A 22,119-nucleotide genomic window follows, 5' to 3' on the forward strand; every position below is an offset into this window, starting at 1 on the left:
TTTATTGTGAAAATACTGTAGAGAGGGGTTACAATCACATGAGCAAGGTAATGAGTACATTTCTTATCAACCATTGTTGCCTCCTCCTTTGTTTCCCCTTCTCATCCCTTCCCATCTCCTCCCCACCGCCCCCCACCCCGCCTCTCCAGCCCCCCAATCTTTGCACATTTTTTTCCTTGTCTCCCCATTCACAATACAGGCTAGGCCCAGGCCTGGGCTGAGGTGTATATGGGGTAGGTTTACTCTGCCTCCTCTTTCTATACAATCAGTGTAAGAACATAGCCTGTGGTAAGCACCCGGAGGCTTCTTTGCACATTTTTAACCAGATAAACATGCTTCCAACAGGCCACAAGGATGAACATTCTTTACTAGTTGTTTGCAAGTGCATCTCTTTAGGACCAATTCTTCCTCCTCTTCTTCCTCTGCTTCCTCCTCCTCCTCTTCCTCTTTCTCCTCCTTTTTCTTCCTTTTTTTTTTTTGAAAGTCCTGGAGTTTGAACCCAGGTTCTCACCCTTGCCAGAAAGATGCTCTACAACTGAGTCAGACCTCCAGCTCTAGGACTGTTTTAAACAAAGAAGTTTAAGCTGGGAGCTGGTGGCTCACGCCTGAAATCCTAACTGCTCAGGAGGCTAAGATCATGGGATAAAGCCAGCCTGGGGAAGAAAAGTCAAATGAACTTATTGCCAATTAATCAGCAAAAACTAGAAGTGGAGGCATGGCTCAAGTGATAGAGCACCAGCCTTGGGTGAAAAAGCAAGTTGAGAGTGCATTTCCCAGTACTGTGTGAATTCCAACACACACACACACACACACACACACACACACACACACACACACACACACACACACACACACACACACACACACACACTAAAACCCCAAACCAAAGCAATTACAGATACTTGTCCAAGTCAACTGTTTTACCATCTCTATAACATTTATATTTACTATATCTATAACTCTCATTTCATTTTCCAATTACAGAGCATTTAAACCTAGGTTGCTTTAGGCCCAAATGTACCCTTTATTGACTTTGTGACACGTCTCTCTGAGCTCATTTCTTCATTTATGAGTACAGACATTGATTCTTTCTTAAAATTTAGTTTTAGGACTGCTGGATTAAATGGCTCAATTCAAATGTAATTGTTTCCTATTTTTTACAAGACTCTTTAAAAAAATTAACCATTCTTTTTTATATTTGTGAGCTAAAATCATTTGGAGTCCTGATGGGTTAGTAACATCTTAAGGTCTAAAATTAATTTGTAGTAAAATGTCAGAAATTAGGTGTAAGCCGGGCATCAGTGGCTCACACCTGGAACCCTAGCTACTCAGGAGGTTGAGATCTGAGGATCAAAGTTGGAAGCCAACCTAGGCAGATAAATCCGAGAGATTCTGACCAGCAAAAAAGCCATAAGTGGAGCTATAGCTCACATGGTAGAGCACTAGCTTTAAGCAACAAAGCTAAAAGAACAGCTCTAAATTCAAACCCCAATATGGACCCACAAACAAACAAAGCTAGTGAATGAACAGATCTGTAATTGGCAATTTAATAAAGAAAACAGAATGACCCAGAAGAAGATTCCACATGGGGAAGGAAGTTATTTGGCGAAAGAACAAAGGAACAGAATAGCATTCAGAGACTTTCAAGAAATCATGGCTTTTGAGACCATGGAGTCTGCTGGTGACTTGTTTTTCAGATAGCTTAGGGCAGTCCAGTGAGGTCTTCGCTGATCTGCCTTTTCCTACTTTAAACCTTTCAGCCAAAAGTGAAGGTAATACTACCTCTGAGGGCCAGAAAGATGAAAGGAGACTATGATGTGAAATACTCCCCGTATATCAGACCTCATTCAATATTTCATCTTCCTTCTCCATTTTGATTTTTGGTCAGGTAGGTACTCTAAGTAGACAGGCCATTCTCAATCTTTCTAGAAAGCTTTGTGCTTCTGGGAGCATTCAATAGTTAAAGATAAGAAGTTAGGGTCCTAGTATTTTGTGGATTAATCAGAATATCTCCCTAACCTATTAGCACAGTCTGAGCAGATGTGTCCACTTCAATTACCAACAGGTGCAGAGAAAGTTGTAGGGGTTCAGTATGCAGAAAGACTCCTAAGAGGGGTTCTGAGGAGAAGCAAGGAGAAGGCTGAGCAGCAGCACGGGTTTAACAGGGATGAATTTTAGTTCCCACTCAGAAACAAGGGTTCTGTGTGGAAGAATGAAGAAAGCAGTCATTAGCGTAAGCCAGACTTTTGGTAAGAGGTCTTAGCTAAGGGTTGACTTTCTTTTTCTTTTTCTTTTCTTTTGTTTTTTGTTGGTCGTGGGGCTTGAACTCTGGGTTTGGGCACTGTTCTTGTGCTCTTCAGCTCAAGGCGAGCGCTCTACTGCTTGAGCCACAGAGCCACTTCTGGTTTTCTAGTGGTTTATTGGAGATGAGTCTCAGGGACTTTCCTGCCTGGGCTGGCTTTGAACTACGATCCTCAGATCTCAGCCTCCTGAGTAGCTAGGATTACAGGCATAAGGCACCAGCACCCAGCTAAGGGTTGACTTTCAAAGTATCAAGTTTTCCAAATTCTACTTTGACAAATTGCTTATTACCTATGGTTTGAAAGCACTTCATATCTTTGAACAAACAACTGAGGATTTTTTTTCCTTCTGGCCTTAGGGCTTGAACTTGGGGCCTAGGCTCTGTCTTTGAACTTCTTTGTTCAAGGCTAGCATTCTATCAACTGAGCTTTTTATGATGGTTAATTAGAGATAACAGTCTCATGGGCTCTCTTACTTGGGCTGGCTTCAAATCACAATCCTCAGATCTCAGCCTCCTAAATAGCTAGGATTACAGGTGTGAGCCACTGGTATCCAGTGTTTCCTTCTTATTAAATTTCAATAATTTTCATTGGTCAGTTTTAATTCCTGCATATAAAGTAGATTGACTGAGGATGACCTTGGGCATCCTGTCCATTAGCCCTCCCTAATTCTCCAGGTAGCATGCCCATTTAAAATATTCTCAACAACACTAAAAGATAAGTATGTAGGGGAATAGACAGAGTTGTATGCAGTTGACAGAGCAATCTGGTGTTGTTATGCTCAGGTGATGTATGCAGCACATTGCTATTATTGTCTCCTGGTGTTTCCCTAAGCCCATTTTAGAAATCCCAACGGAAGTGGTGATTGTGCCTCTGAAAATAAGAATGACTTTTCTACATACAACGTAAGACAAAGCCAAAATAAAGGGAATTGTGGGGGTATCTCAGTGGGGGCCTTACCTGAGGATGCTTTGTTCTAGAACCTGGATCTGGTGCTGGTCTTGCTGGTTTTGCTTCTTCATCTCGTCCTGCTCCCGTCCACTGCTGATTCCATCCAGAAGCCATTTCTCCCGTAAGGCCTTTTTCTGCCATCAGAAATAAGAGTGGATGTTCGGCTAGCAGTCAGCAATTTTCAGTACCTCTTCCTACTTTCAAATCTTATAAATTACACTGGTGGGCACAGTCAAAAGGATTTTTTTTTTCTCACTTGCTGCCTGAATAAATTTCGACTTTTCCTCCTCTGTAACCTAGTTGATTGCTTTCCAAAGTCAGGTTTTGGGTATCTAAAACCCCTTTTTCAGCTGGGTGCAGGTGGCTATGCCTGTAATCCTAGCAATTCAAGAGTCTGAGATCTGAGGATCTCAGTTTGAATCCAATGCAGGCAAGACAAATCTAACTGTGATGTGTTTAATGTTATATCTTTGGTTGCTGGGTATAGATCTGGTGTCCTTTACAAAGTTACAAGCTCCTGGAAGCCATTTTGGGGGTCCTCTCATGACATCATACAATGACTACTCCCTCCAAAACTTATTTGGGAATCATTGGAACCAGTAAAACAGAGAGTTACTACTGTATTGCAAACGAATTCAGGGGTAGCCTTTGGCTCTGTAGTAGATAATTACTGTTTTCCCTACCCCATAGCATTTCTTCTGAAAATTTCTCTGGTTTTAGACTTCCATAATTCCCATCACCTACCTATTCCAATGATATGATGCACAAGGTTTACTGCTCAAAATATTGATGAACTGAATTTCAGTTAACTTTAGCAAGACAAAAAGGCTTATTTTTGTAATATGGAAAGCAATATCTTCATGAGTATACATGGAAGAATGAAGTGGTTGCAACGAAATGGAGAAGACTTGAAACAATAAAACAGACCTGTAATTTTGCAGGGAATTAGCTTGCCTCTAATCTCTCTCACGTGGAAAGTGGGTGTACAGTTGCATTATTTTTAAGGAATTTGAGTTTCTTCCATTCTTCTGGAAGCAAGGGGCAGTTATGTAGATTTACTGAACCTCTCTGTACATTATTTTCTCAGTTACTCATGGTTAATTATTCCTTGGGGATTCATTATGACTGCAGTGGTCAGGAGAAAATGGCAACTTTCATTTTCTGGGCCATTTTTCCCTCTTAGATCACAATTCAAATGAGAGCAAGTAAGAAGAATTTTCTCTGTGATTTTTTTTTAAGGATGGTAAAATTAATTCCACTGGGATATTTTTAGTTCTGAACAAAAAGAATTAAACGTGGTTATGCTAGATAATTATCAAAAGATAGTTATTTTTTCGAAGGCCATAGATTTCAGCCTTTTTTTTTTTTTTTAAAGAAAATTACCCACTTCACCAATTACAAATAAATATCATGGAACATTCTGGAGACAGACAAAATTCAGACTGCTTGCCAGGTATTGGTGACTCATGCCTGTGTTCCTAGCTACTCAGGAGGCTGAGATCTGAGGATCATGGTTCGAAGCCAATTTGGACAGGAAAGTCCATGAGACTCTTATTTCCAATTAACAACTTTAAAAAAAGGTCGGAAGTGGAGCTGTGGCTCAAGTGGTAGAGTACCAGCTTTCAGCAAAAAAGTTAAGGGACACCAGGCTCTGAGTTCAAGCCCCAGGAATGGCGCACGTGTGTACATGTGAGCACACATGCACACGTGTGCCCCCCCCCACAAAACATGTGAAAGGCTAGTTTCAGTTAGTTGCTTATCAGAAACACTGAGTTATAGGAACAGAAAATGATTCTTGATTAGGTTAACTTTGGGCTACATTCTAGGTCCTAAGTCTGGTCTTATAAAACGTCCCATACTTCACAAATTATCATTTACCTATGGTAAAAAAACTCTGAAGTTATAAAACATAGGATTGGGATGTGCAATCAGAATAATCTGGTGCAGTCACAAACTGTGGTGACCAAAACACAGTCAGTATGCTTTTACAAAAAATACAGTTAATTTGCTTTCGCGTCACAGACTTGTGCTTTAGAATATAAAGCTAATGAACATAAGAACATCTATTTCATGGCAATGAAATCACAATCCTAACCTATTTGGCATCAGGGACATAACTCAATGGTGGACTGCTAGCTAGCTTTGCATGTGCAAGACCTTGGGTTTGATTCTAGCACTGCAAAGGGAAAAGAAAATAAAAATTAAAAGCCTTAAGAACTAAAAGAAAAAAAAAAGAACTAAAAGAAGCTGGGAGCCAGTGACTTTTGCCTGTAATCCTAGCTACTAAGGAGACTGAGAACTGAGGATTGCAGTTTGAGGCCAGCATAAGTACACAAATCCTCGAGACTCTTATCTCCAATTTATAAGTAAAAAGCTCCAAGTGGTGGTATGTGGGTCAAGTGGTAGAGTGCTAGCAAATGAGCAAAAAAGTTAAACAAGAGTGTGAGCCCTGAGTTCACCAGAAAAAGACCAGAAGTGGAGCTGTGGTTCAAGTGGTAGATTGCCAGTCTTAACAGGAAAAAAGAAACAAGTCAAGTGAGAACAACAGGACCTGATTTCAAGCCCCATTACTGACACAAAACAACAACAACAACTGTAACAACAAAACCCAGAAGGGTATTTTGGAAGTGCTTTTACATTCTAGACAGCATTTTCAGTTGACTTTTGGAATAAAATGTACTTTCCTACTAGGAACTGAAAAGCTTTCTCGATTGAGTGTATTTTGTGTTTCCTGGCAGCACCATCTGGGTTGAGGTGTGATTACGAGGCAAGAAGATTCCCAGTGTACACACCTGTGTGGTTTGAATGTCAGCATGTTAATAACACCCTTGGAAATTCCCTCCCGTGTGCGTCATGGGGATAATTGTGACATTCAGGAGCTAAAGAGCAGAGTGAGTCACTGCAACATCTGGAAACATGTGTCTGTCCCATTCCTGGTGGAAACACTTGCTGGACACTTCTGCTTACGCTGTTCAGCGTGGGCACTGAAGTGTAATTCTAGTTGGCTGTCAAGGAAGCGGTGAGAGTCCTGGGAACCAGGGCCAGGGTATGAAGAAAATAAGGCAGAGATGATCATCTGTTGAGGCCCAAAAGGAACTTTCTCGACTTGGAGAATTGTATTGTAGAGTGGATTTTTGAAAATAACGTCTTCCCATTCTGGACCCCCTGTTTTGGACTTGCCAAGGTTTTCTGCACACTTGGATCTCTCTGGAAATAGCCACTCCCCTCTCTCTGCTCTGGTTGGAACAAATGTCATTATGAGTGCATGGAACAGAACCTCTCCTAGCTACACCTCTCTTGCGTTGGAAGCTGTTCCATTCTCCCTTTCTATTTTGCTCTCCTTTCCCTACTAAATCCTTACTAAACTCCTAAAAAAATATGAGTTTATGGGCTAATTATCACTTTAAGAAATAGATCAAATTTTGTTTCTTTTGTAGTCTCAATGCCCAGTTTTAATACCTTGTACATAATAGGTGCTTCATACATGCTTATTCCTCTGGATACCGGTCGCTTGTGCCTGCAATCCTAGCTACTCAGGAAGCTGAGATCTGAGGATCAAGGTTCAAAGCCAGCCTGGGCAGGAAAGGCCCAGACTCTTATCTCCAAATTACCATCAGAAAACCAGAAGTGGAGCTGGGCTCAAAGTGTTAGAGTGCTAGCCTAAGTTCAAAACCCACAATGCACCAAAAAAAAAAAAAAAGCATATTTTCCCCAAAGCCCCGTGTCTATCCATATAAATTCTCCTTATTAACAAAGACTCAGCTTGGATCCTGTATCTTTAATGGAATCTTTTCTGGCCAACCTCCAATTAGAGAACACATGTTCCTACTATCCTTTAAATATAACACTTGTCTTATTTACTTTCTCTCTAGGTATAATTTCCTCTTCTCCACATCCACACCCCTTTTGTTCAGTGAACACCTTGGGAAAATGGAGAGCTCCTTTGTAGAGAAAACTATGAAAAACCTTTGATTCAGGTTCAAGCAATCTTGGGCCAGGCTGCATGGTTGGCGGGAGATTATGGGCAGGATTTCAGCACCTCCATTTGTACTTTGTACAGCACACATTCTGTACAACTGTGTATAGTAAGTAGTCCAAAGAATGATGAATGTTTTGATTGGATTGGATCTGAAGAAGCCTCCTGATTGATTCCAGGAAGCAAATCAATAGAGATGATTGTGTATTACTTTCTGGACTTTTTTTTTTTGGCACATACTGAAATGAAGGGCTACCTTGGTGGACCTCTCCATGACTCAGGCATTTCCTGTGTGACCTTTAGTTCCTAAAATGAGCTGAGGAGACATTTAAACCCTTTCTTCTTCTGTGATCTCTGCAGGTATAATCTTTCCATTCTGCAAGGATAGCAGTCGTTGGCTGCTAGAGAGTGATCAGTTTACTTAGAAACAAGAAACTGTAGGGTGTGTGTGTGTGTGCATGTGTGTGTGTGTGTGTGTGTGTGTGTGTGTGTGTGTGTGTGTAGAGACAGAGAGAGACAGAGAGAGAGGAGAGGAGAATATTTTGGTCTTGGGATCAGAAATGATCTATCTCCAATATTGTTCTAGATGTGACTCATTTCATTTGAATGATACTGAAATAGCTTGATAAATTTAAAAAAAATGTTTTTATTGTAAAAATAGTGTACAGAGGGGTTACAGTTACATGAGTAAGGTAATGAGTGCATTTCCTATCGATCATTGTTACCTCCTCCTTTATCCCCTACCATCCCTTCCCTCCCCACCTCCCCAACTCCTCTTGGTAAATTTTGCTTCTGCTTTTTTGGTTTTCTGAGAGCACATGAGCGTATCTACTGCTCATGTGAATTCTATGTGACATTTTGTAAGGACAGCAGGTTAACTGATTTACAACTATCCATCAAACAACAGAAATGTCAACTTGTACAGAATCAAGAAGTTAACAGAATCCAGACAATGGAGGCTAACTGAACTCTCAAATGATTTTTCTCTCCAGAAGTGATTTACTTGTTCCATAGGGAAAAAATAAATGGCTCGAACTGAATTTGGCAAGTTTGACTGAAGAATAGGATCCCATTGTTTCATTGAGGGGAATTTATGAAATCTATTGGTAGCTCTGCCAGATAAGTACAGTTTCCTGCTTGGGCCTGTTCATCAGCAGCTCCTGTTGGTCATTTGCTTATATCCTGTGACTAAGCCACATAATAAAATGTTGAAATTCAATGAGCTTTAATTACAAAATGACCACACCCAGCGAAAGATGTCAAGTCTGATTTTAAAAATGGAGATGTATTTATGGCTATGATCTCATGCTAAAGCAAAACAAAATAAAACAGAAACTCGAACCAGGCCCAAACAACGTGGGTTCACTGAGCTTTTAAACACAAGCATCCTTGATCAGCTAGATTCTGTCTGCTCCGTTCCCCTTGGGGAATGGCTGGCCTTTCATTCATTTCAAAAGAAACTTCCTAGCTGGATCCACTTCCTTAGGGATGTGAAGCAAAATTGTACTGGGGCCAGATTCACAAGGTTCAATTCTCAAGGTTGCCGAAGCAAATGATATGAGGTTTAGAACCAAAGGATCAAAGTAATAAAGCCACATTTTCTCCTTTCCCCATGTTTGCCAGAAGGCATTAATCTCATATGCAAATATTGCTCGCTTCTTGGATTCTCTCTGGTGGTTAATATGTTGGTAGAACTATGATGGCAATTTTCTCCTTCCTAAAGCTTCTTTCCTATTAAAAGCTGAGCACCAGTGGGATATTTGAATATCAGCATCAAGGAAATAAAATTGAAGTATCCCTCAGTTACCTTCAGGTGCTGATGTTTTAGTTTTTCTTCTTCTATTTTCAACCGCTTTTGTGAGATTTCTTCCTGTATTTTTCTTTTATCCTGAAATAAAGAAACGTTTCAGTATCAATAATTAAAAATAATTTTTTTGCTTAAGTACATTGTATGTTATTTTTTTTTTGGGGGGGGAGCATTTCATTATCAGAGTGATCCAGTACCATAGGCACTTGTATTAGTATAAAGATGCTCTGGAAACTCATATTGCAAAATAAAACAAAGGGGGCAATAATAAGAAGATTTTGCTCATGAAAATAATATGAACAAGTCTATTTTTTTTTGGTGGTCTTGGGGACTGAACTCAGTATCTCCTGCTTGCTAAACAGTTGCTCTACCCCTTGGCCACATCCCCAAACCCTGGAAAGGTATTTTATGAAACAGAAGAATGCCTTTTCTCACCTACTCCACTTTTCTTCATTAATTCTGCAATACCAACCTACTGAGCAATGCAGCGCAAAGAGCTTTATTTCTTTATTTTAATAATTTTTAATGGTTATTTCCCCCTTTATTTTGTCCATTTTATCTTTATGTGGTACTGAGGAATTGAACCCAGGGCCTCATGCATGCTAGGCAAGCACTTCACACTAAACCACATTCCCTGTCCCAGAAAGAGTATATTTTTTAAAATTTATTTTTAATTTTAATTTTATTTTGGGTCCGGTTGTGGGGCCTGAACTCTGGGCCTGGGCACTGTCCCTCAGCTCTTCAGCTCAAGGCTAGTACTCCACCACTTGAGCCACAGTGCCACTTCCGGCTTTTTTCTTTTTGCTTATGTGGTGCTGAGGAATCGAACCCAGGGGCTCAGGCATGCAAGGCAAGCGTTCTACCACTGAGCCACCTTCCCAGCCCCAGAAAGAATGGATTATAAGGAAGGAGTTAGACACAGGGCTGAGGAGGAAGCTGTTCCTGACACAGGTTGTGAAGAGGCTGCTGGTGCAAGCAGCACATATGGAAAAACAGGATCACCTGTGGATCCTTGGAAAACCAGGCAGGTGGAAAGGGAGACTGCTTCCTCTCCTATCACTTAGGCACCATAGGAGAATAGTTGAGATAATGTTGCTGAGCCATAGGCCAAGGTTTAACAGAAAACCACGGAGGCTGAGTGCTGGTGGCTCATGGCTATAATCCTAGCTGCTCAAGAAGCTGAGATCTGAGAATCACAATTCAAAGCCAGCCTGAGCAGGTAAATCTGAGAGACTTTTATATTTGATTAACCAGCAAAAAGCTGGAAGTAGAGGTATGCCTCAAGTAGTACAGCATCCAGTCGAAGAAAAAAGGCAAGTAAAACTGAAAGGCCCTCCTGAATTCAAGCCCCAGGATTGGCTCCCCCCCAAAAATATCATAGAGAGAGAATATTTCTCTCCCATTTAAATCAGCTCCCCCAACCACAACAACAATAACAGTAATACCCGTACACCACAACAGAAAGCATAACCATTCAATACTCAGAGATTCTACTTTCTGGAAAAACAAATAGTATCTGTGCTGGATCAGCAAAACAGGCAGTCTGGACTTGATTTCTGATCTTCCATTTACTAACTGTGTGTCCTTACACAAAGCCTTTTACTTCTCATCTATTGGTTTCCTAACAGGATCTGTGCCATAAGATATGAGCATCAGATGAACAAATTTCTGTGCTCATGGAGAGCACCCAGTGCTCTAAGTATTAGCTTAATAAAATTCAGTGACTAAGCAGAGAACTTGTTACTCACCCAGAAAAGACACACAGAAGTGTTCTCATTGGTTTGAAGTATCTTAGACATTGCCTGTCTGAAAGTGGGACATTATTTCACTAGCCATATAAAAGTCTTTATTTTATCATTAAAAATCAGAATATCACATTATCCTTTATCTTATTCCTGAGAGTTAGTTTTAAACCCACTTCAAAATGGAAAACTCTCAAAAGATGGAATTTTGTTGCCAAGAGACATCTAAGAGAATTTGAAACAGACTCAGAAGGTAATTTAGAAGGAAGAGTTTCAAAAATATTTGGCTGGCAGTATTATTGAAACAAGTGCGTAGCTCCCTGATGTGAGTCCTTTGAAGACTCAGAACTCTTTTTATTTTGTTTTGATGTGTTGGTTCAGGTACATTTGTTGAAGAAAAACAATCTATTGTTCTCCAACTCTATGTCATGTTTCTTCTTGTATACAGGAAGAATACATGACTTTATCAGCCCAACTTCAAATTTTAGAAGCAGTTCTTTTGGAAAAAGATGAAACAAAAACAAAGAAACTTAAGCAACAAGTGTGGGTCTTTAGAATTGCTTCTTTGTTTTGGATGAATCTGGTGATTATTCACAAAAATTGTCTTCTTAGCTTTCTGAGATCAAAGCTGTAACTATACCACTTGAACCACACCTCCACTTCTGGCTTTTTGCTGGTTAGTTGGAGATAAGAATCTCTCAGATTTGTCAGCCAACACTGACTTTGAACCACAGTCCTCAGATTTCAGCTTCTTCTTCATTTTTTTTTTTTGGCCAGTCTTGGGGCTTGAACTCGGCCCGGGCACTGTCCCTGAGCTTCTTTTGCTCAAGATTAGCACTCTACCACTTGAGCCACAGCACCACTTCCAGCTTTTTCTGTTTATGTGGTACTGAGGAATCGAACCCAGGGCTTTATGCATGCAAGGCAAGCACCCTACCACTAAGCTACAGTCCCAGCCCGATCTCAGCTTCTTGAGTAGCTAAGATTGCTGGTGTGAGCCACTGGGTGCTCAACTCTGAAAATGTATTGAGCCCACTCTCCACTGCTCCTGAGCAAGTCTTAGTAATATTTAAAATACCAGTTACTGTGCAGTAAGTTCTTTACAGGCACTATTTCTCGTGCTATAGTTACCATGGCAAGGAGGTACTATATTAATTTTCCTTTTACAAAAAAAAAGAAAATGGAAGTTTAGGAGAGATGAACTCATGCAAGTTCTCCTAACTAATAATTGGCAGAGGCAGGATTCGAACCCAGGCAAGTGGAGATCAGCTTGGGATGTGAGTGAAAGGAATGACTACCACCACCCTCATTGGAGCACTGAGGCCAGAAGCAGCTCCAGAACAGGTAGCGAGGAGGGAGACTCCTCAGAGCATGCAGCGGATAGAGACTGCTGAGCCCAGCCCCACCCTTGTGAGTTGCCAGTTTGGGCTGATTTCAACTTGGGGTTAGTAATCAGGTAGTGGGAGCTGTGGGGAGAGGCAGGGCCTCTGGAGTGTTTTGGCAACAACAGGCTTAGACAAGCAAGGGTTGCTAAGAAATACCAATGTTTTGTCACTTAGAGGTAATTTGATGCCTCTCTCAAAGGTAGGTGGGCTGGTAATTTTAAAATGTTATAGACACCATCCTATTTTAAAGGGAGAGTACTTTTTCTTTATAGTGTATTCATTAGCAGCAAACTATTATCTCTTGGCTAAGCTTGATAGGAATATATAATCATTACTGAAAAAAAATAATACTAGAATAATATAATTTCAACATGGCTGAATAAACTGTAAGTCAACCTTAAGTCAGATCACCAGTTCTATCTAATGCCAGTGTACCAGAAGTTATCAAAGTCAGCCAAATTCTCCACAGATTAGCAGGAAAGTCCATCTGCTTTACACATTTTCTTCTGATCCTGGAGCTACCCTATAGATTGCTCCTGCGGACTGGCCCACCTGGCATTTACTAAGGTCATAAAAACTTATACTTTATCGAGTAATAACATACATTATTTAATAATGGAATGGCAAATTATTATTATTATTTTTGGAATGGCAAATTATATTGTTGTTTACTTTTTCATTGTGTTTAGTCACTTGGACCATTTTGTCCAATAAGCACATATCTATATTACCTATATTTTTTCCTCTCTGGCTACTCATTTTAGCAGCTGATACCTACAAATTCCAATTCTGCAGAAAAGTTCTTCTGATTTTAAAACTTAATGTATTCATCACAAGCAATTGCAAAGTCATTATGACCATCTATGATCCAAAGATATCACTACATATTTTGTAAAAGAAAGCACAATACCTAAGCATATGTTTTGAAGATACTGAGTTGTAGTTGACTGATAATAAAGGAGACAGGTTTCTCTTAAGAAGGTAAGATTTGTCCTGGGTTATTTAGTTATTAATTCATCCAACATGAAGGCACTTCGATTCAAATCCCATATTGAATGTGACGGGAGGAGTCTTACAGTATTTAAAAACTATTCAGAAGTAGAAGGATCATGTTCAAAGCAGACCTGGGCAGGGAAATTGTGAGACTCTTATCTCCACTAAACTAAAAAAAAAAAAAAAAAAGAGCTAAAGTGGACTTGTGGCTCAAATGGTAGAGCACTATCCTTGAGCAAAAAGGTCAGAGACAAGGCCTGGGCCCTGAGTTCAAGCCCCAGGACTGGCAAAAAACAAGAAGGAGGAGGAGGAGGAGCAGGAGGAAGAGGAGGGGGAAGAAGGGAGAGGAGGAGGAAGAAGAGGAGAAAGAGGAGGAGTAGGAAGGGAGAGGAGGAGGAGGAGGAGGGGAGAGGAGGAGGAAGAGGAGAAGAAGAGGGGAGAGGAAGAGGAGAAGAAGAGGGGAGAGGAAGAGGAGAAGAGGGGAGAGGAGGAGGAGAAGAAGAAGAGGGGAGAGGAGGAGGAGGAGGAGGCTGAGGAGGAGGAGGCTGAGGAGGAGGAGGAGGCTGAGGAGGAGGAAATGTAAGGCCTTTGCATTTGTACTAGTACCTCCTTTGAGGGGAGGGAGAGGGAGAGATTGTCAAACCTGTTTAGGAGGTGCTTCTGCAGAGATCAGAGGGGTGCTGGGTGATTGCTGGAACCTGGGTCATGGGGAGAAAGGACACCTAAGTCCACGGCTCCCTGTGGGAAAAGGCCCAGATAGAATATTGGACATTATTTGGAACAGGTCCAGACTCTAAACTGCCATACAAGAAATAGCAGGAAATTAAGAATGGCTGGATGAGTATAGATTCTCAATAGAGAATCTGGAATGGTGTGAGTAGGGATTTGGATTTGTTTCTGTATTGAGATAAAAAGCAGGGAATGGTTTTGCTAGGAGAAAAGATAGCGCTAGCGGTTTGGCTCAGTGATAGAAGGCCAGTCTAGGAAGCACAACGCCCTGAATTCCAACCCAACACCTCCAAGAAAGGCAGAGATGAAGTTTCACATAGTCTCATTGAGCTGTAGTCATTGAAGGGGAAGATCCTGAAGACAACAGAGACACAGTGTGTGGATGGCTGAGATAGCAGGAGTGAAAGTTGTCAGGATCTGGCTGCTGATGGAACAGAAGGCTCCCATATCTAGGTGACTGACAGGAAGTCAGGATCACTAACAATTTCTGGGCTCTATCTAGTCGCTGCTCACACAAAGAGACAAGAAAAGTATGGTTGTGGGCATGTAGGTTAAATTAATAATAATAATAATAACTACAACAATAAAGAAGCATCTTGTTATGTATTAGTTACTATATGAGCAGAAAAAGATATACACTCCCTTTATTATTATTGTTTATATATCTATCTATATCTATATCTATATATCTATAGTCTTTCCTAAATCAGCTGAAAGAATTGGAGGAAGTTAGAGCCATGACAGAATTCAATGAGTCAAAAGTATTCAGATTCAGTCGATTAGAAGCTGACTCTCTTATGACTTTTCCACCAGCTTGGCTGATGGTTTCATTCTGAGCATCTGAGAAGAGCAAGAGAAACTGTCTATTTGAATTTACATATTACAACTGGACAGGCATGTTAGGTAATGGGCAAAGAATAATGGTAATAACATTGAAAGGAATTTGCTAGGGTAAGATTCCTAGTAAAGAATTCTGGGCATCTTTAGAAGTTTATTGAATTTTAATTAAAGTAGATTTCCAAAAAAAATTCATGAGAAAGTTCTTTCAAAATTCTTGAAGAGGCTAGAGGCAGTAGGTCAGTGGACTAGCAGTTGCTCAGCAAGCGAGACGCCCTAGGTTGAATCCCCAGGGAAAGGGACAATTATTTTCCTTTTTCTTTCTTTCTTTCTTCCTTCCTTCCTTCCTTCCTTCCTTCCTTCCTTTCTTTCTTTTTTGTCTTGGGGCTTGAATGCTGGGCCTGGGCACTGTCACTGAGCTCTTTTGCTCAAGGCTAGCACTCTCCCACTTTGAGCCACAGTGCTATTTCCAGTTTTCTGGTGGTTAATTGGAGATAGGAGTCTCACAGACTTTCCTTCCAGGGCTAGCTTTGAACTGGGATCCTCAGATCTCAGCCTCCTGAGTAGCTAGGATTACAGGCGTGAATCACCGGCACCTGACAGGGATTAGCATTTCTAGAAGGAAGACAGATCCTTAGGTTTGGGTTTATAAATGAAAAAACATACATTATTAAAAGTGATCTCAGGTAAGAAGAAAGGAGAGATACCATTAAATACAACAAAACCCAAGTAGTTTAGTATGTAATTGAGTTCATTGGATTTCTAATGCATTTCTCATGCATTCCTTTTAAACAGTGGAAATAATACGGGATGATGTGAAGTATATGGGAAACACCATAGTCACAAAATGTGTGTATATCTGTGTGTATCTGTGTACATGTGTGCTCATGTCTGTGTGTGACTGTGTTTGCATGTGTATCTCTGTGTACATGTCTCTGTGTATGTTACTGAGAAATGTTACAGAAAATGACAAGACTATATACAATGTAGTATTTATTAAAGTGACAAAGATAAATGATTTCTATTTTTAACTATTCTAAACTATTTCTATTTTGATTCCATAGTTTTGACGATAGACAATGATCTTGACCCTGGAAAACATGGAACAAATACACTCAAGAAGGAAAATTGACTTCTGAGAGAAAGTAGAGGCCCGAAGGCAGTCCTCATTTCAGAGAAAAGAAAAATTTATAGACATGACAGAAAAATATTGTTAAATAATCTCCTTGGAATCTTGGATAAAATGAAAAGCAGTCAGAAGACTGAAAGTGGAAAATGCCCAATTTTTGGAAGAGAGAAAAAAAGGTAAATTATGAGTATTTACAGACTGGTGAATTTATTGGCTAATTCCTGGCAAAGTTGTAGAATGAATTTAGTTAGGCCAAGAATGTTGTATTTAGACAGGAATGTCTAGCAGGTAGAGCCTGATTAATAATCACAGAGATAGGGCCAAGGGTATAGTGCAGAGATAAAATGCTCGCTTAGCATTCTGGGGTACCCTGGTTCAATCTCCAGCACGGCCCAAACAAAAACAAAAAATAATTTAAAAAAAACCTCTAAGAATTGAAGTTCATTCTTTTCTTGAGAATTATTTCAAGAGCTGTAGATAATGAATATTATAATACCTGTAATAATGGTAATTTCCACCTTCCCCCCCTCCTCCCAGACTAGGGCTCAAACTTGATATCTGATACTTTTGCTTATTGGCTAGCACTCTACCATCTGGGCCATGCCTCCAACCCCAATAATGGTGATGCCGATTGAGAACTTTTTATATGTCAGAAATCACTTAAAATATATACATGTACCAATGTATTTAATTTTCCTCAAATCTCTGTGAGGCAGAAATCATTCATTTTCATAACATTGATGAAGGAACCAAGAGACACAGATATCTGTCTGCTAGCTTTTCTTTTCTTTAAAATAAGGGCACAAAGTAATAAAAATACAAAAGTCATAATTCCTATGACTTTTGGCAAAGGTCCTTACCTTGCTCTTTTGCAAGGTTATGATATGTGGACAGCAAGTATTTATTTGGAGGTGGTTGTCTTAACATTTTTTTTTTTAAACCAATACCATGGAAGAAGATAGAAAACTCAAACTAAACCTAACAAACATACAAACACAAACACATTGAGTTATGTTTACTGACTCAGAATTTCAAGGCTGAGCGGGCTGGATTTTGGTTGTTAAAAGTAATTTCAGGTGCTGGGCACCAGTGGCTCACGCCTGTCGTCCTAGCTACTCAGGAGGCTGAGATCTGAGGATCATGGTTCAAAGCCAGCCCAGGCAAGAAAGTCCGTGAGACTCTTTTTTTTGGGGTCCGGTCGTGGGGCCTGAACTCTGGGCCTGGGCGCTGTCCCTCAGCTCTTCAGCTCAAGGCTAGCGCTCTACCACTTGAGCCACAGCGCCACTTCCGGCTTTTTTCTTTTTGCTTATGTGGTGCTGACGAATCGAACCCAGGGCCTCAGGCATGCAAGGCAAGCACTCTACCACTGAGCCACCTTCCCAGCCCCAGTCCGTGAGACTCTTATCTCTAATTAACCACCAGAAAACTGGAACTGGTGCTGTGTCTCAACTGGTAGAGCACTGGCCTTGAGCTGAAGAGATGAGGGACAGCGCCCAGGCCCAGAGTTCAAGTCCACAGCCAACGGAAAAAAAAAAAAAAAGAAAAAAGAGTTATTTCAGGTGGCTTTCATGAAGTAAAAAAAAAAAAGATAAATCAAGACTTTAAAATTCTTTTAAAACTTTTAACACAAAGATTTAAAATTGTTTTAAAGCAACTTTTAAAAAAGCACAACCATTTCTTAAAATTTTGACTACTTTTGAAATGACTACTGACAAGTTTGGTATGCTTCCTTCCTTCCTTCCTTCCTTCCTCCCTTCTTTCCTTCTTCCCTCCCTCCTTCCCTTCCTTCCTTCTTCCCTCCCTTCTTCCATTCCTTCCATCTTTCTTCCTTTCTTCCTTCCTTCCTCCCTCCCTCTCTCCCTCCCTCCCTCCCTCCCTTCCTTCCTTCTTTCCTTCCTCCCTCTCTTCTTCCCTCCCTCCTTCTTTCCTTTGTGCTAGTACTAGGAGGGTGCTTGACCTCTTGCTTGGTTCTTACACTCTTGCTTTCCTTGCTTGGCCTCTTTGCTCAAATCTGGTGCTCTACCACTTGAGCCACATCTCTACTTCCGGCTTTTTGGTGGTTAATTGGAGATACGATTTGTTTGCAGATTTGTTTGCAGCTGGCTTGGAACCACCATCCACAGTTCTCAGTCTCCTGAGTAGCTGGGGTTACAGGCAGGAGCCACGGATGCTGGGCTCAACACCCCATTTCTTTCTTTCTTTTTTTCTTTTTTGGTTGGTCATGGGGCTTGAACTGTGGGCTTGGGTGCTGTCCCTGTGCTCTTCAGCTCAAGGCAAGCACTCTACTGCTTGAGCCACAGTGCCACTTCCAGTTTTCTGGTGCTTTATTGGAGTCTCATGGTCTCTCCTGCCTGGACTGGCTTTGAACCATGAGCCTCAGATCTCAGCCTCCTGAGTAGCTAGGATTACAGGCGTGAGCCACTGGTGCTTGGCTCAACACTCCATTTCTTAAGATAGCAATAGGAGTTGGGCATGGTTATTAAAAAACACACATTTTTTCAAACCTCATTTTATCCTGAAATTTTATTCTTTCTTCCCACTTTCCAATAAACTCCAAATAAATCCAGCTTGTGTCTAACTATTTTATGCCCTTTTTTTAAAACCTTGGTTGTTTATTCTAATCAAGAGTGACAAATCAAAACAAGGATCATTGAGAAAGCACACAAAACCTCTTTGAATTATTAAGGGATGATGATAACATTGGCCAGGTCTTTACTAGGAAAAAAAATCTGTTAGTCATTAGCTTTCAGCCCTTCTCAGCTCAATTGCATTTGTTCATTCATCCTATTTATTCGGTCACTCATTCATGTGGTCTTATTAGTGCCCCAGATAATGTTGAGCTCATTGATGTGAAAGATGAGCTTCTTTGAATGATGAAAAAAAATCCCTTGGCCTTAAGAAGTCCTGGCTGGTGGAAGGAGACAGCGCAGTGGAAGTAGGGTAGGCAGGAGAGCACAAAGGTTTGAAATATTGGGTAGTCTGAAAAAGTGACTTGGATTCCATCCCAATTCTCTTCAAACAACAACAAATGCTTCTGAAATGACACTAACTTCTGTTCTCATCTACTTCTGCTCCTGGCAGACTGAGGAAGGCAGGCAGGAGGAGACTGCAAGGGATGGAGAACTGACTTGGGTTAGAAACGATGGTTATACTAAGCAGAAATTGCAAAGGCTTTTCTTGCTCCACTTCAAACTCTGCCCATAAGAGTGAACAAGGGGACCCAGGTATGGTGGTGCATGCATGTAGTCCCAGCTACTTGAGAGGTGAAGGTAAGAATACCTTGGCCTAAGGCTGGCTCAGGCAAAGGCTCAGGAGAGACATCCATCTGCAAAACAAACTAAAAGCAAATAGAGTGGTGTGGCCTAAGGGGTAGAGCCCTTGTCGTTCAAATGTGAGGCTCTGAGTATAAAAGCAACAGATGTTTATAAGAATTATTTATAATGCTTATAAGAATTTATTGTATTGTTGTGGTTTGGAGAACTCACAACTAAGAGAACAGATTTGGGTTCTAACACTTAATACTTTAAAGTTTCTTTGCTGTAGGTAGGTTTCTCTGCTGTTACAGAGATGGTAATATTAACTTTTGAAAATATTCATAGGTTATTTGGGGAAGTGAGGTATTAAGTGTGAATGTATTTGTTGTTTTAAGGCCTACATGCTGTGTAAGAAGAGGTGCTGTTATCATGTGAGTAATCCCAAAATTCTTCTGCTGAAGAGATGTTCTTTAGTTTTTAGATTTGGCCAGGAAGAGATGTTGCTTTTTTACTGTGAGGAATTGCCTCGTAGCAGTCACTTAGACAGCTATACTCTGAAAACTTAATGCTCAGGACAGAAGTCAGGCTAGATTCCCTCTCCTCTCCTCTTTCCTCCTCTCCTTTCCCCTCTTCTCCCCTCCCCTCCTTTCTTTCCTTCTTTTTATTTTTTGTCATGTCTTGATTTCCATTCAGAGCTTCTGATAACATATTCTCCTCTCCCCTCTCTCTCTCTCTCTCTCTCTCTCTCTCTCTCTCTCTCTCTCTCTCTCTCTCTGGTGCTGATCCTGAGGTTTGAACTCACTGAGAATATGTGCTCAAGGCTCAAGTACTCTGCCACTTCAGCCACAGCTCTACTTCTTTTTCTTTTGTTAGTTAATTGGAAATAAGAGTCTTAAAGACTTTCTTGTCCTGGGCTGGCTTCTAACCACGATTCTCAGACCTTAGCCTCCTGAGTAGCTAGGATTATAGGCATGAGACACTGGTACCTAGCACTGTACCACTTGGGCCACAGTGTCATTTTGGCTTTTTCTGTGCAGGTGGTACTGAGGAATCAAACTCAGGGCTTCATGCATGCTAGGCAAGCACTCTATTACTAAAGCCATATTCCTAGCCCAGCTCTAGTCCTTAAATGGCTTGATGAAAACCTCTCAATCCCTAGCATTCTGTGGAAAAATCTGTACATATAGACCTCACTCCCATACTATTTCTATGATGTTTTAGGAAAATATTCATCTCACACATATCAGAGTAAGGAACATTCTTTTCTTCTGTGTCACTACTGAGGCTTGAACTCAGGACCCTGTACTATTGTGTGGCTTTTCCATCCAAGGCTACCACTTTACCATTTAAGCCACACCTCCACTTCTACTTTTTGTTAGTTAATTGAATGTAAGAGTCTCAGATTTATCTGGCTGGCTTTAAATCTCAGTCCTCAGCTTCCTGGGTAGCTAGGATTACAGGCAGGAGCCACTGATGCCCAGCTTGGTGGGTACTTTGTAAAGGGGGTGCTATCGTTTTCCAATCTCTTCCCAAAATGACACTACTACCATTTCAAAGATTTCAACTATTCTTAGGAGAGGCAAGTTGGAGTCTTGTTGGAGACTAGAGATTAGGAAAGGGAAGTCCTGTTCAGATTTTCTATGCAACTTTGCCACCTTTGTTTAGGTTGTATTTGGGCTTAGATGCTGATTTTAGCTTGCTTTAATTACAGTTTTCCAAAGAAACAGAACTTTCTTTGGACCATCCAGAGATGTTTAGAAAGCCCCTGTGATTCTTGTTAGCAGGAGATCTAGCAATGTAGTGTTACCATTGTGTAGCATGCTGGAAAAACCTTTCTGTTCAAAAGCAGTTTCCTTAATGAGCTATTAAAATTATAAATCCTCTATCACGTGGTCTCCTTCATGGGTGGGCTATTATGTTTGGCAAAGCAAAGTGGCTGAGCACATTTGTTTGAAGAAAACTTTCCTTCTGTGGAAGAACACCATGTAATCTTGGTCCAGCATGGTGGAAAATTGTATGGTGGCTTTCTTGTTTGAACTTTCTGGGCTTCTTTATTTAGACTGCTGTCTTCATGTGCGTTCATGACAAATTGGAAGTTGTTTTTGTAAGCACGCCTTAATTAGGAGGTATGTTGGTTAACAATGGTGCATTATGAAGCTTTCTAACCACCGGCCCTTTAAGAAGGCCTGAGAACTTCAAGTGATACAGTAGTTCAACCAAAGTTGGAAAGTATGTTTGTTCAAGATCCAGGTTTGTTTGCTCTTTTCTGTCTTTCATTCACACAGAGAGAATGAATAAGGAGGGATGCATGGTGAATCTTGAGGATAAAAGGGACTGGCTTCTTGGGCAAGTGACCTGTGGGGTTACACAGGCTGTCATACCCACCACCCAATGTATAGTTTAATTCCTCAGTGTCACCATTTTTCCATTTTTGAATATTTGCACAAGAGTCTTCACCTTTCCATGGTGTACCAGGACCCAGAAATTCCAGAGCAGACCTTGCTTCTGGGTCCCTTCACTGTTTTTATGGATGCCTCCATGATCCCAAATGGAGACAACGAAAGAATCAGAGGAAGTAGAGTTCCCAAGGAAATAATACAGGAGCTAAAGATATAACTAGAACCCTCCAGTGTTTATGTAGATTTTGTGTGGGGGGGGGGGCGGTATGGGGTGGAGAAGAGATTCTGTTTGATGTAAGGAACTTCCTGTATCCTGAATTCCTATCTTTACAAGATAAGAAAATATACTCTGGGAGTGAAAAGGAATGGGGATTGAGTGCAGGGAAATGTGAGCACTCCCCTCCCCTCCCCCGGTCATAAGCAGCTTTGGCTGGCAAATCTGGCTGTGTTGCTCAAATTCCAACGTCAGAACTTTCTATGGCTTCTCGCCAAGAAGTGGCCCTAGGCAGGTGCTTCTGTCTGCGGGCCCTTCTACTGTGGTCTAACTGTCTATGGCTACATTGCCTTGTGAGTCCCAACACCTCCAGCCTCACTCCACTTACAATCGCAGCCCACTC

The 22,119-nt window shown here is 41.0% G+C and overlaps 1 protein-coding gene and 1 non-coding gene across 2 annotated transcripts in view; both read right to left on the bottom strand.

Annotated features, from left to right (window-relative positions):
* Positions 1-22,119, bottom strand: part of Palmd (palmdelphin) — a 49,774-nt gene that overhangs the window by 22,198 nt on the left and 5,457 nt on the right. Inside the window, exons 2-3 of the mRNA XM_042678101.1 lie at positions 9,035-9,115; positions 3,261-3,385 (exon numbers count right to left, since the gene is read on the bottom strand). Of these exons, the coding sequence (XP_042534035.1) occupies positions 3,261-3,385; positions 9,035-9,115 (206 nt within the window). The remainder of the gene's footprint in view (positions 1-3,260; positions 3,386-9,034; positions 9,116-22,119) is intronic.
* LOC122112865 lies at positions 175-305 on the bottom strand. The gene has a single exon (XR_006148287.1). It is a non-coding gene; the product is annotated as a small nucleolar RNA SNORA51 (small nucleolar RNA).

Source organism: Dipodomys spectabilis, unplaced genomic scaffold, assembly GCF_019054845.1.
Source record: "Dipodomys spectabilis isolate Male_0828 unplaced genomic scaffold, ASM1905484v1 ptg000002l, whole genome shotgun sequence".
In the NCBI taxonomy this organism is placed as follows: domain Eukaryota; kingdom Metazoa; phylum Chordata; class Mammalia; order Rodentia; family Heteromyidae; genus Dipodomys; species Dipodomys spectabilis.